We start from the raw sequence: 14,653 nt of genomic DNA on the forward strand, positions 1-14,653 counted from the left end.
TTTTTATTAAAAGTAATTATTCAAAGAGGGTAACTGTTAGTAGGTTATAAAGCACTGCTACCGTCAGCTAGTGTTTCTCAAGTAAAAGCACCAAAACTGTGGTGGGGAACAATAGAGGTTTTTCACAAAATGAGAACATATCTTCATTTTATTAATGTACAGTATTATGACTAAGCTGACAAGTTACTAAACAACACAAAACAGAACAAAAGAAAAACCTTCGAAGTAGATACGTCAAACTCATTCAAGCTTGCCTTGAGGGTAAGGTTAAAACGATTCAGTTAGTCTTTCTCTGTCTGGTTGTTCAAAACTCTCCCCTTCCCACCGCATACTTAAATCACCACCCAAACCGCACTCCGTGTGTAAAGCTGAGCCAAAAGGTGGTGGCGGAGAAGATTCTGAACAAAGCCGCCAGCCTGCAGACGGCTTCCGCTGCTCACGCATACTCTCGAGTCTCAAGGCTAGACCACCGGATGTCCTCCGGTGATACACACATGGGCAAAACTCTGGCTGCATATTGTGAAAGCTCTTATCTTTTTTGTCCTTAGGAGAAAGCTATTCCCTGAACTTGTAGCTCTAATACATTTTACTACATCAGCAAATGCAATGTGTGATATTAGTCACTAATGAAGAATTACAGCTCAAGACTTTAAAATAACTCAAACTTATAAGTTAATTCTCTTTAGCTTCTAGAAAATATATTCCAGAGTCACTGTTCTGTAACAGATGGGGAAAATTTATCCACAGAAGTGGGATTTTGGCATAACTGTGTCCCTCCATTTCACCCGGAAAACTTGGTTTAATCTTTAGAATTAAAGAAGCTACTGGGCTTCCCTGGTGGCGCAGTGGTTGAGAATCCGTCTGCCGATGCAGGGGACACGGGTTCGTGCCCCGGTCCAGAAGATCCCACGTGCCGCGGAGCGGCTGTGAGCCATGGCCGCTGAGCCTGCGCGTCCGGAGCCTGTGCTCCGCAACGGGAGAGGCCACAGCAGTGAGGCCCACGTACCACCAAAAAAAAAAAAGCTACAACAACTGAGACTTAGGGAAAAAAAGTATTAGGTAGCTTCATTTCGGTGGCAGCACTTTCAGTAGATACTAAAAAGCTTAGTGCTGCTTAGTCACAGACACAATGTCATCCTCCAAAATAAATGGGCCTAAGAAAAGAACAAGAAAATTTCCAGGAAATGTTGAACTCAAAAGGAAGTTTCTGCTTACTGTTATAATTTTCTTCAAGAAAAAAAAAAGACAAGATTCTTTAGGAATCCTACCAAAATGTGCCTAAGCAAAGAACTCCCCACTCTATCTTGCACACAGCAATGGATTGCTACTTCTGGAGCTACTGAAACACGGGAGTTTTTTGTACTGTATTTAGAGATGGGAGGAGGCAGTAAGAAGACAAGGAACATACCTACAACAGGATGATGAGACTGATTACGACTGGAAAGGTCCCTATTCCCCTCTGAAGCTCCAACTTCCCTCGCTCACCCATCAGTAACGAGTATTATTTAAGAGCTTGGCCACTCCAAATACCTGCATCCTCTACAGATTTTTGAAGGGCTTCTGCTAATTCTTGGTCTGCAATCTCCTCTGGCCGTACTTCCTCTCGCCCGGCCCCATATGCCAACCGGGCACACTCTGGTAACTCCCCCTCAGGAAGGAAGGTGGTCTTTGAGCCTGTGGTGCCGATCACGAGTACATTTTTCTTGAGGTCAATGGAACACTTAGAAAAAGAAACCAAACACCGATGATAGCAGATAGAACACAATGCAGGAAAATTATGCTCTTGAATTTAAAACTCTATTCACAAAGAGCAACACTGACAGAGATGGCTCAAAAAACCAATTTTATCTAAAAGTATTTAAACTTTAAGCTATGTGACATTGTTAATTTAGAATCTATATCTATATATTAAAAATTTATTTAATTTACTTATTTGTTTTTGGCTGCATTGGGTCTTCGTTGCTGCGCACTGACTTTCTCTAGTTGCGGCAGGCAGGGGCTACTCTTCATTGCGGTGCATGGGCTTCTCATTGCAGTGGCTTCTCTTGTTGCGGAGCACAGGCTCCAGTAGTTGTGGCACGTGGGCTCAGTAGTTGTGGCGCGAGGGCTCTAGAGCGCAGGCTCAGTAGCTGTGGCACACGGGCTTAGTTACTCCACGGCATGTGGGATCTTCCCAGACCAGGGCTCGAACCCGTGTCCCCTGAATTGGCAGGCGGATTCTTAACCACTGCGCCACCAGGGAAGCCCTAGAATCTTTTTTAATATTTAAATTGTATAGCAGAATGATATTTATGGGATACAGTTTACACTTCTTTGTCAAACACGGCAACTGTTCATGTCTGAATTCAAATGCAATGCATATTCATTGTACAAAATTTGGAAAACTGCAAGACATAATCAGCAGCCACACCTTTTAGAAACATATCAGTGACTTTTTAAAAACTAAAACTGAGACATACCATTTCTATAGGTCTACATTTTTGCTTTTTTCTTAGTGTATAAAGTACAGCTTATATTTAAAGTCTATGCCAATGGTCTCAAAAGTGATATATGGACAAGACGAGCTCTATGAAAGTATTCTGTATTTCATACTTATGCTATCCTCTTTTTCAGTACATTTTTATAATTACTTAATATAGGACAGTTACACACATATATTTTGAATCCATAAAGCTGGAGACTGCTAGTCTATACCATGACTTAAAAATAGTGATAAATAAATAAATAGGGAAAGATTAGCAACAAGTTAATAAATCAGGTTTTATTTACATGTGCATTCGCTCATTCCTTCTACTTAAAATATGCACCTTGATTTGAATATCAATGCAATATATTTCAATAGAAATTTAACATTAAACATATTAAAAAGAGTATTAGGGATTTCCCTGGTGGCGCAGTGGTTGAGAATCCGCCTGCCGATGCAGGGGACACGGGTTCATGCCCTGGTCCGGGAAGATCCCACACGCCGTGGAGCGGCTGGGCCTGTGAGCCATGGCCGCTGAGCCTGCGCGTCCAGAGCCTGTGCTCTGCAACGGGAGAGGCCACAACAGTGAGAGGCCCGCGTACCACCAAAAAAAAAAACCAAAAAGCATTAGTGTGCTTGCTTAGGCAGCACATATATTAAAACTGGAACGATGCAGAGATTAGCATGGCCCCTGCGCAAGGATGAAATGCAAATTCGTGAAGTGTTCCATATTTTTATATTACTCAGCCATAAAAAAGAACGAAATACTCCCATTTTCAGTGATGTGGATGGACCTAAGGATTGTCATACTGAGTGAAGTAAGTCAGACAGAGAAAAACAAATATATGATATTGTGTATGTGTGGAATCTAAAAAAAAAATGGTACAAATGAACCTATTTACAAAACAGAATCTGAGTCACAGACATAGAAAACAAACTCATGGTTTCCAAGGGTGGGAGGGATAAACTGGGAGATTGGGATCAACATATACACACTACTATATATATATATATATATATGTATCAATAAGACAGATAACTAATAAGAACCTACTGTATAGCACAGGGAATTCTATTCAATACTCTGTAATGACCTACATGGGAAGAGAATCTAAAAAAGAGTAGACAGCTGAAACTAACACAACATTGTAAATCAACTATACTCCAATTTAAAAAAAAGAAAAAAAAGAATATTAGTGACATAAAAATGTTGACTAGATATGAAACCTTGTTGGGAAAACTTTTACTACCCAAGAGCACAATAACTGCTTCTTCAATGAGTGAAGTTTATCTTGAAACAAATTATTAGGCTTTGGAATGGAAATATAAAAATCACAGCAAATGAAAATATTTATAAATCATTCTCTCTGTACTAAATAAACATTTCCATTCCCAACATCTTATGTACACCTTTTCCCTTAATCTCGAAGCTCTTCTCCCCAAGTATTGTTTGACCAGCTACTAAGGATTTACTAAACTTAGGCTCCCAGTAAAATCATTGTGTATTATGTACGTCTCCCTACAAACCCATGAAAAAATTACTTGAGGCACTTCCCTGGTGGTCCAGTGGTTAAGACTCTGCACTCCCAATGCAGGGGGCCTGGGTTCAATCCCTGATCTGGGAACCAGATCCTGCATGCCACAATCAAAAGATCCCACACTTGGCAGCGAAGATCCCGCCCGCAGGCCACAACTAAGACCCAGAGCAGCCAAATAAATAAATATTTTAAAAAAATTGTTTTTAAAAAATTACTTGAGTTCTAATCAGAAACTAAAAATTACACAAGGGAACCAAATTGTCCATTATAGTCTCAAAACAGATGGCAAGATTCAACAGATTCAGAAAGATTTTACAAACAGGTTATATTTCTACTGATACAGAATTTCAAACCTTGTATGACAACATCACCAATTAAGGACCTTTCCAGGTTTGAAGTCATGCTTCTTAGTTTTCCAGTATATACAACCATGATGGAATAACCATTTAACACACAAAAAGCCAATGCAAAAAGAAAGTGAATGGGCTTCCTTGGTGGCGCAGTGGTTGAGAGTCCACCTGCCGATGCAGGGGACACGGGTTCGTGCCCCGGTTCAGGAAGATCCCACATGCCGCGGAGCGGCTGGGCCCGTGAGCCATGGACGCTGAGCCTGCGCGTCTGGAGCCTGCGCTCCGCCATGGGAGAGGCCACAACGGTGAGAGGCCCGCGTACCGCCAAAAAAAGAAAAAAGTGAAGCTCTTAATTACCTGATGCCGTTTCAGCATGTCCAATCCCAAAAGCATGTCCATGGGCTGTTCCTCAAGTATAGAGAAGGAACATGCCAGGAAATCTCCTTCAATTTGAACCTGAGCTAAAGCACATGAAGAAAGGAAGAGGTTACTGATTTTTCCAGGGAAGGTCTGGAAATGTATCTATCATTCTGTGTCTTTCTTCCTGCAATCAGTCAAAGTCAAGCCAAAGCATGCAAACAAGTGAGTTAAGTATGAAAATCCAGTAAGACCGATAATCAGGTTTAAAGGCAATGAAGGCACCAGCTCATAAAGTGGATTGGGTAGAACTACACGGCCCACAAGACCTGGCTTGATATATGACACACGCTCAGCTGGTGAGGAAAGCTGGCTTTAAGAATTTAAAAAGAAAAAAGGGGAAAAAAAAGACCAAGACCAATTCCTCCAATATCAACCACCTGCTTCCTGTACACTTACAAAAGGCTTTCTACAAGGAAAATAAAATCAGTACACTTTAAACCTTTAAAATTAGCTCCAAGAAGTAAACTGTTTATTACTGCCTGTTATAACCAAGTTTCTTTGCTTGAAGTCTCCTGCCTTGCCTCTTTCCTCAATTACTCCTCTTATTTCATATGTAAGATTTTTTTTTTTAAAAAAGACTTTGTCATTAACTATGTCTTATGAGCAGAAAAGTATATGAAATACATATATATATATATACTGTATATATATATAGTATAAAGCATAATAAAACAAATACCCATGCACCTACAGAACTAAGAAGTTTCCTGTATGTCCTACTGATCATAGCTTATTCTTTGCCTCCTCCAACCCTCCCAACTATCTTGGTTTTTATGTTAATCATTCCCATCCTTTCTTAGAGTTCTTACCATTTTTCTATGATTTCTAAGCAACATTTTGGTTAGTTTTGTGGTTTTGAACTATGACTTGCTTCTTCTACCCAAAAGATATTTTGAGATATTTTATTCCTGTGGGTGCACGTGACTATATTTCTTTCATTTATACCACCCCTAAGAGTAAGTACTGTAATGTCTAAGACACTACCACTGATTTATTTATCCATTCTGCTGCTATGGGACTTTTGGGTTGCTTCCAGTTTCTGCCGTTGTAAGCAATGCTAACGTGAGCATTCTTGCACTTGTCTCCTGGTGTGCCGTGAGTTTCTCTAAGGTATACTCTCAAAACATACAGGGCTCTAGGGGATATGAGCTCAGCTCTACTTGATGCTGAATTATTTTCCAAAATGTTTCCAGGGGTTTTTGGAAAGTTCCCATTGCTCCACATTCTCCCAACACTCAATATTATTAGATTTAAAATCTGGCAAGTAATTCTCCATTTCCCTGATTAATGAGATAAAGCAATTTTTCACATACTTATTAACCATTTGAGTTTCCTCTTAAAGTGCTTGTTCAAATGTTTCTGCAATTTTTTATATACCAGTTTTTCTTACTGACTTGGAGGATACACAAACACACAGAATACATATATATTCTAAATATGAATCCTTTATTAGTTATATGTGTTACTAAGTTCTTTCCTAGTTTGTGTTTGTTCACTTTAAGATGTGTTTGATGAGAAGTTCTTAATCTTAATCAGCTGTATTTATCAAATAATTTCCTTTGTATCTTTTAAAGACCCCCTTCCCTACACAAGACATTCTCCTATATTTTCTTCTAAAAGCCTGACTTTGCCTTGCACATCCAGGCCTTTAATCAACCTTGAATTGACTTTTGTGTGTGATGTGAGACAGGGTCCAATTTCCAATTCATTTTTTTCCACATGGATACCCAATTGTCCTAGCACATTTCCTAAAACTTTCCCCCTGCTCCATAAGATTTCCCCTCTCATTTATCAAGGTTCATGTTAAGCATGGGTCTGTTTCTGTTCTAGTCCTTTGGTCTTGATATTATCTGGAAGGGGAAGTTATTCCAGAGTATCTTGACTACTCCTGCCATAAAGGGCCTACATAAAATTTAACACATCAAATCTCACCAACAAAACAATTTATTGGGGTTTTAAATGTATTACAACGACGCTGTTGACGAATGTGGGAGAACTACCACCTCCAACATACTGAAACTTCCTATCCATGGTGTAGCTCGCCTGTACTTAGACCACCCTTATTGTGGTAAGGTTTTCTTGATGCCTATCACAGCCAAGGCTGCAAAACGGTACAACTTGTGCAACCAAAAGAAGGACACAAGGGACTGGTATTTTTTGTCTCCTAGTATCTTCTCATTAAAAACCATGAGAAATCTAAGAACTCAGACTCTGAAGCGACTGGTTTGTGGTACTCTTACCCAATTTCAGTCCTATTGTGCGTAAGAAAGTACATAAGAGGTAAGGTATTTAAACTATCCTTATCCTATAGAAATCAATAATAGAAAACACGGAGACTTCTAATAATAGACAAATATATTAAAACAGGAAAAATGAAACAGATATGAAGAGGAAAACAGGTAGAAAAACTACTGCTTGCAATGAAAGAAAAGTAATTTACAGTAAAAAACCACTTTTTTTCTGCAAATTAAAGGGATAAAACTAAAAATACTTGATTGTATAAGGAAATTAAGGTGAATGGTCAATCAGTGCTGGAGAAACTAGATTGGTACCAGTTAACAATATCAAGAGCCTTAAAGGGTATTCATAATCTTGGATTTAGTAGGTTCACTATGGGAATTTTAACTAAGGAAAAAAAAAAATCAGTTTGCACAAAACTACACAAAAATGCACTTCCATGTTACAATGACAAAATATTGGGGGAAAAATATATCCCAAAGGTTGACCATTAAACGCATACAACAGAATGCTACGCATTTATTTAAGTGATGCTTATGAAATTTATAATGGCATTTGGAAAATGATCTTACTTTTTCTTAAAGCAAAGTATAAAAATTCTATATAGTATTATATGATCACCTTTTACAAGAAAACAGTGCCAGAAGGAGGTATGTCCAAATGCTACTACTGATTGATTCTCACCAGAAGAATTACTTTTGCTTCTTTTCACATTTCTATACTTTCAAAATTCTCTACAATGAACAGCTAATTAAATGGATAATGAAAGAAAAAAAACAAAGAAAAGAACAATTCTGATTAAAGACGAAGGACTGAACACATATATTTAACTTAACTTACTCCTAAAAAAAAACCACAGTAAAAAGTTGTTTTTCTTTTACAATGTACAGAGTACTAAGGCCAAAACTAATGGAAGAGATAACTGAAACACAATTTTGGAACTAGAAAGCAGATGACAATAAGGAAAACTAAGCAGCAACCCTTTTCAACATCACAGAACTCCCAAGAGGCTGATGAGCCGGCTGAAACAAGTGCCTCTGCACACAGGGGTGGAGCCCAAAGCAGGAGCACTGGTTGAAGGTCTATGGAGGCATAACTGGACCTTGGGGCTCCTTCTCCTGCACCCTGCTCAGCCAGGTGACTACTGCCTCACCCCAACAGGAGACTAGAGGTTTGTTTTCTCAAGAGGGTGAAACAGAGTCTCTAGTAAGAGAGGTGGGCATGAAGGAAGACAGACATACAACAACAAGCACCAAACTGAAAACTAGAGGGGTTAAGCGGAAGCTTACTGAGACTCTAGCCTTTTTCTCCGTCGCAACTTCCAGATCACCCACAATCAGCATGGCTACCCACCCAACTAATCTTCCAAATAGCCTTTTGGTGTCCCGCTCTTCAAATATGAGCAGACGCCAAGCATCACCAGACACTTGAGAAAAACCACCTAACATGAAAGAAAACTGTACCAAACAGAAGAGAAAGGTTAGAAGACAAAGTTGGGGAAACCTCGTGAAAAACCTCCCAAAACACAATGAAAGAAAGAGAAAGAAAATAAACTAGAGGACAAGTCCATGACAGTAGATTATCGTACCTGAATAACAGACATCGCAGAGGGGAGGAAATCATTATCAGAACCATTTTTCCAGACTGAAAGGTATCTAGCACAGTAGATGAAAAGAGATCTACTACACCCACGTACATCATTGTGAAATTTTAAAACACTGAGGTCAAAGAGAAGATCTATAAGCTTCAGAAAGGGAAACGAAATCTGACACATAGGAGATCCAGTGTCAGAATAGCGGTCAGCTTCTCCAAAGCCACACTGACAGAAAGTGATTTCCAACATAGTCAGATGGGTAGAATGTTGGAAAAAAAGATGTGTTCTGATATTTAAGGACTCAATTTACTCCTGTGCACTTCTTCCCAGAAAGTTACTGGAAGATGTATGCTAATAAACCAAGGAGTGCAAAAAAAAAAAAAAAAAAAAGAAAAAAGTATGGGATTCATATCATTCAACATAAGACGGAAGTGAAAGGCACCCTTCAGGAGCCAGATTCCCAAACAGCAGCTATGAAGCAGCCTTGAACCACCAGTCCAGGCTGGAAGAAGCATCTTCACTAGGATGACATGTATAAGGGAGATTTATACACTAGGTGTGTTTAGGGATGATGAGTAACAACCAAAAAACCGAATGACACACGCATACAAGAGACAAAAATTTCGAGAAAAAATACTAGACATGAAAGGAAAAATAATCTTTTTCAATTAGATGGCTCAGCTCTCAACAGTATTTACATAGTCCTGTCAGTAAATAGCACTATAAACATGTTACTTAGAAATAGGGAGGTAAGCACCAAAGGAAATCAGCTAAAATAGTAGAAAGGGATTATCTCCAAAGAGCAGGAAACAGAAGTACACAGGGGACTGGTGTTTTTTTTGTAACCAGCTAAACGATGTTACATTATAACTCTAACAGACTATAGGATTTAAAATTGCTAGGGGCTGGGCGTGCTCGATCAGATGTCCCTGTCCAAAAGGAATTTTTTAAGTCCACTACCCTACAGAGACTCCCAGTGCCCTGCACTCACCTAGATGTACCCTTCCAATAATCTTCTGGGTGCCCACTCCTTTGGCGATCCCTGCCCACCGACGGTCCACCAGCCTCATTATATTACACCTTTCTGCACAAGCTTGGCTCATAATGGTCATCTGGGCACCTGGAGGTGGAGGGAAACATCAGATAACAAAGACAAAATCCACATGTGTGGGAAGATTAAAAAAATGCAGCACTAAGAACAGGGAAGAAAGCAAGTATACTCCCAAGCTTCTGTCTGTGTACAATTATTCCTACCTAGCGGGCTTCCTGCTACACTTAGTTCAACTTTCAGTTTTACACTGCAATCTGAATCACAGTGTAGAAACTTCACATCGAGGGAAATAACACTGTTTAAATGTAATAATTAAATGATGTTTTAAAACTTTAAAAACAGAAAGCAAAACTACGTGGAAAGGATTTCCAAAAAGTCAAACTATGTCTACAGATGGAAACACTCAATTAAGCACTACTGCACCCTCAGATCAGTTTTCACTGAATATCTCTAAACATCTTACCAAGTTATTTTTACTTTTTTCTTTCTTTTTTTTTTTTAAACCAAGTTATTTTTATTTCAAACTATGGGACACTCTAATTTACCAGTTAAAAAAATACATCATGCAGTCTCTCAAAAAACTAGAACTGAACTCTCCATTCTCTGCTCCAACAATTAGACCCTCTTTCCTATCAGGAAGAGGGCACTAATCTTTTCTCTCCTGGTCACATACACTCACCCACAGAAATGGAGTCAGCCTGTGCAGAGGACAGACACTTCTCTAACCTTTATCTAGGGTCCTAATCTCTCCCACACAATCTAGTTCCACATTCCTGTGTTTGGAAATGTCTATCTCAAAGCCAATAGGTATAAATACTCTTTCTCTCCAAATAATTCTCACTTGGGATTTCACTCTTTGCCAATGGAATTTTTTTTCTTACAACCATAAAACACAGGCAACTGTTCACTTTCGACCCCTCTTCTTACAGCCTTCTCCCAACTCTCAAACTCAGTTCTAATCCTGTTAATAAATTCTGGGCAGTTTCTGACCTTTCTTCTTCTAACCATAGCGATCAACCTGGCTCACACTCTATCCCTCTAGCTAGTGGACAACTTCTCTGGTTTCCAATCCTCTCTGTGGATACAGTTTAAAGCAAGGAAATAGTTCTGATCCTTAGGTGTACAGAATATTCCAGAACTGCCACTGCCTTCAATCTGCTTAAAATACCACCTTCTTCAGATCCCCCATTAACCTGCTCAAAGGTCCTCAAAGGTTCCTACTCTTTTTTTTTTTTTTTTTTTTGCGGTACGCGGGCCTCTCACTGTTGTGGCCTCTCCCATTGCGGAGCACAGGCTCCGGACGCGCAGGCTCAGCGGCCATGGCTCACGGGCCCAGCCGCTCCGCGTCATGTGGGATCTTCCCGGACCGGGGCACGAACCCGCGTCCCTCGCATCGGCAGGCGGACTCTCAACCACTGCGCCACCAGGGAAGCCCGGTTCCTACTCTTTATAAGATCTTCAAACCCCCATCACCACAGCCTCAGATCCCACCTCACCCTGGTCCAACTATTTCAAGCTGCTATAGACTGAATGTTTGTGTCCCTCCAAAATTCAGGTTGAAACCTAATTCCCAATGTGATATTAGGAAGTGGGGCCTTTGGAAGGTGATTAATTAGGTCATGAGTAAAGAACCCACATGAACGGGATTAGTGCCTTTATAAAGGAGACCCCAGAGAGCTCCCTCTCCCCTTCCACCACGTGAGGACAACAGGGAGAAGATGTTCATCTATGAACTAGGAATCAGGTACCCAACTTGCCAGCATCTTTTTTGGGCCGCGCTGCACAGCACGTGGGATCTTAGCTCCCCCACCAGGGATCAAACCCGCACCTGCATTGGAAGCGTGGAGTCTGAACCGCTGGACCGCCAGGGAAGTCCCTCTGCCAGCATCTTGATCTTGGACTTCTCAGCCTCCAGAACCGAGAAATAAATCTGCGTTGTTTCTAAGCCACCCGGTTTACGGTGTTGTTAGGGCAGCCCAAACAGCCTTAGGTACCAGCCTTACAGCCTGACTGCTTTAAACCTTCCACTTTACCCAGAGGAATGTGTCTCCTTTGTCTCTTACTCACTGTGACCCTCCCGTAGAGTGAGTGCCCCTTCCTCTACGTTCACTTTCTTTGAATTCTACTTATGCTTTAAGGCCCAGCTCAAGACCCACCTCCTCCCCAGCTGACTGTCCTCTCCCAGTGATCTCTCCTCTCATTCAATTCCAACACCTCCTGTTCGTATTACCCACAGATAACTGACACTTTATGGGCACTTAAACCTCTTGGCATTTGAGGAAGGTCAGAGTCAAGAAGGCCCAGAAATGATGAAGGAAAAGGGAATGTGGGAAGGCAATTCTTTTTTTCCTCCCTTCCTCACTCTAGTCCTCATAAGCTAGTTACTGGTGTAAAGTCTGCAAACCCAGGATGAGAAGGGTCCCTTTCACTGCTCTCCTGCCTTTTCTTAAGACTCGGGTCAAAGTCCCAATCCTCTACCCATGGAGACAGCTCAGTTCAAATGCCCTCTCTTTGGAGAAGCCACGCCTCAGCAACCCAGTCAGCGTGAGAATGTGGTCTTTATGTTCATCCAACATGCATCTGACTTTTGCACAGTGGTTAAGAGTTCTGGCTTCAGGCAAATCTGGGGCTGAATCCAAAGTCTACTGCTCATGAACTCTGTATACCTGGAAGAGTGACGTCCCTCCCTCTATATCTAAGTTTCCTCATCTGTAAAACAGGGATAACAGAACATAGCTCATAGGGATAGTCTGAGGATTAAATAAAATTGAAGATGATATACTAATCACCTAGCACGGCGCTTGGCACATAGTAAGGGCTCAATAAATGCCGAGTGTCATATCAGGGTCTCTTACGAATTTCTCTCTCACTCACAGGAGCCCTATGAAGCTCCAGTCTTACCCCCAAGCACTCAGCACAAGGTCCTGCACATAGCACTCAACAGTAAATAATCAGCAGATTTACTCCTCCCAGGAATATATGCATCTCAGGACACAAAGTCTTTAACAGCTGAAGCCTAGCGTGTGCTCAGGTATTTGTGGATGAACGAGTGGAAGAAAACCTGCTGGAGCGGGGGTTGTTCACTTCTCTAGGGACTCACTCTATCTCACGGCCTCAAGAGAGATATCGAGAACGAAGGCACAAGACCAGTCAATCACACTCACAGGGTGCTGCTCTGTGTGCTCTTACTAAAGAGCAAGGTGTTGTTACTGAGAGAGAAGGCGCCAGTTTGTACAGGCATTATCTGAATGCTCAAGTGGGGAGGGGAACTCTGGTCTCCTGTCCTGGCTGTTAAGTTCCTTTAAGGGCAAGAACCATGCCCCACATACGCCCTTATACTCCTCACAGCTCCTGGTAAAGGGCTGGCACACAGGCCAAGCAGAAACATCTGTCTGACCCTCTACTCGACACACCTCCTTCCCACAGCTCCTTATTCGACACCCACTTACTCGCGTTTCTTACCGAGGCTTCCTAGAAATTAGGAGGCCAAATAAGGGGAGGCAGGAAGATAAAGGAAGACAAAATACAAAACCGGTTAAGAAATAATTAAAGAAAAACCTATTACAAAGAAAAGACTGGCAAGTGAAACAACAACCCCTGGGCTTGTCAGTTAGCTGTCCGAAGGACTATTGCCATCTTTAACGGACACCAGTCTCCCCTTCTCCCTGTGTCAGGTCAGAACGTTGGATGTAGAGACAGAGACACAAAAGATGGAGACGTCACCTGAGTCAACAAAGGCTTTCACAGGATGTCCGTTCACTTTGCAGTTAATATAAAGCATCACTACTTGGCCAAAACTTTCCGGAGCCTCTTCCATAGCTATTGTCATGTTTTCCTCGATGTTCTGTTGCCTGTAACAAACCAAAACCAGGCACACTAAAAGCATTACTTCCATGAAGAGCAATCTGTTTCAAAGTCACAATATTAAAAACAGACCTGTACATATCTTTCGCTCCAACTATAGCAGCTGAGTCATGGAAATGGGAACTGGTGCTCTATCCTGAAATATGTGATTTAGTAGGAGGAAGTGAGATACATAATTGGCAGAAAATCTAAAGGCATACAAATCACCTTCATGTAAAAACAATTATGTTCCCTTTACAAGCTCAGAAACAGGAAAACAAACTTCTGGAGAGTAAGGGTCACAACCCTTTTTATCCTGTAGAATATTAGAATTCCATCAATGCTCCAATTTAAACTGAGGATTTACTGGGTATCTGGGTACATTTCCTATGTCCACTGCATTAAAAATAGTTTGCAAATATAATACACAGATGTTTCAACTGCTTGTGTTACATCTGCTGCTTAATTTCCAGATCTGTAAAAAAATCAGATTAGTTTCTAATCTGTAAAACGAGAACAATAATTTCTATCATAGGATCGCTGAGAGGTATAAAGCATCTAGTACACAATGCTAAGGTAAGAGCAGATGCTCAAAAATATCTAACTACCTGGCTGTCACTTAGAAAACTACATACACACATATGTATCATAGTTCACCTGGTCCATCAAAACATTTCTTCAAAATTGAATGTATTCTAATTCTTACATGAGAAAAGCACATAAAACGGAGTTCCAGCCTTCTCCAGCATCTCATGTCTTCCTCCCCAACTCTTCTAAAAATATTATCAAACACTACAAACGTTATTTTAAACTAGGGCTGGGGCCAGGCAACTTTGCTGAAGACTGAGACAATTACAGAACAGGGTCCAAGGTGGGATGAATTACAGCTGTAAGCCAGAGGCTGGCAAACTACAGCCCACTGTTTGTTTATGGGAACACATCCACACCGTTCACATAGCTGCTTTCACACAGCACTGGCAGAACTGAGTGCCACCGACAGAGACTGCACGGCCGGCAAAGCCTAAAATATTCACTACCTGGCTCCTTATGGAAAAAGTTTGCTGACCTCTATTCTCAACTGTAGCGCCGGTCCCTTCTGGAATAATACTCTAGCTCAACTGTATTGATGGTTTTATCGGCCAGTCTATAATAAAA

The 14,653-nt window shown here is 41.0% G+C and overlaps 1 protein-coding gene and 1 non-coding gene across 10 annotated transcripts in view; one reads left to right on the forward strand and one right to left on the reverse strand.

Annotated features, from left to right (window-relative positions):
- The window catches only part of DDI2 (DNA damage inducible 1 homolog 2), a 43,630-nt gene that overhangs the window by 12,274 nt on the left and 16,703 nt on the right, over window positions 1-14,653 (reverse strand). For all 9 annotated transcript variants that reach the window (XM_067016874.1, XM_067016877.1, XM_067016899.1 and 6 more), the window contains 4 exons: window positions 13,379-13,506; window positions 9,596-9,724; window positions 4,710-4,813; window positions 1,531-1,720 (listed from right to left, as the gene is read on the reverse strand). In XM_067016874.1, coding sequence (XP_066872975.1) covers window positions 1,531-1,720; window positions 4,710-4,813; window positions 9,596-9,724; window positions 13,379-13,506 — 551 coding nt within the window. The remainder of the gene's footprint in view (window positions 1-1,530; window positions 1,721-4,709; window positions 4,814-9,595; window positions 9,725-13,378; window positions 13,507-14,653) is intronic.
- On the forward strand, window positions 3,097-3,200 carry LOC131746721 (U6 spliceosomal RNA). The gene has a single exon (XR_009332623.1). It is a non-coding gene; the product is annotated as a U6 spliceosomal RNA (small nuclear RNA).

Source organism: Kogia breviceps, chromosome 1, assembly GCF_026419965.1.
Source record: "Kogia breviceps isolate mKogBre1 chromosome 1, mKogBre1 haplotype 1, whole genome shotgun sequence".
In the NCBI taxonomy this organism is placed as follows: Eukaryota; Metazoa; Chordata; class Mammalia; order Artiodactyla; family Physeteridae; genus Kogia; species Kogia breviceps.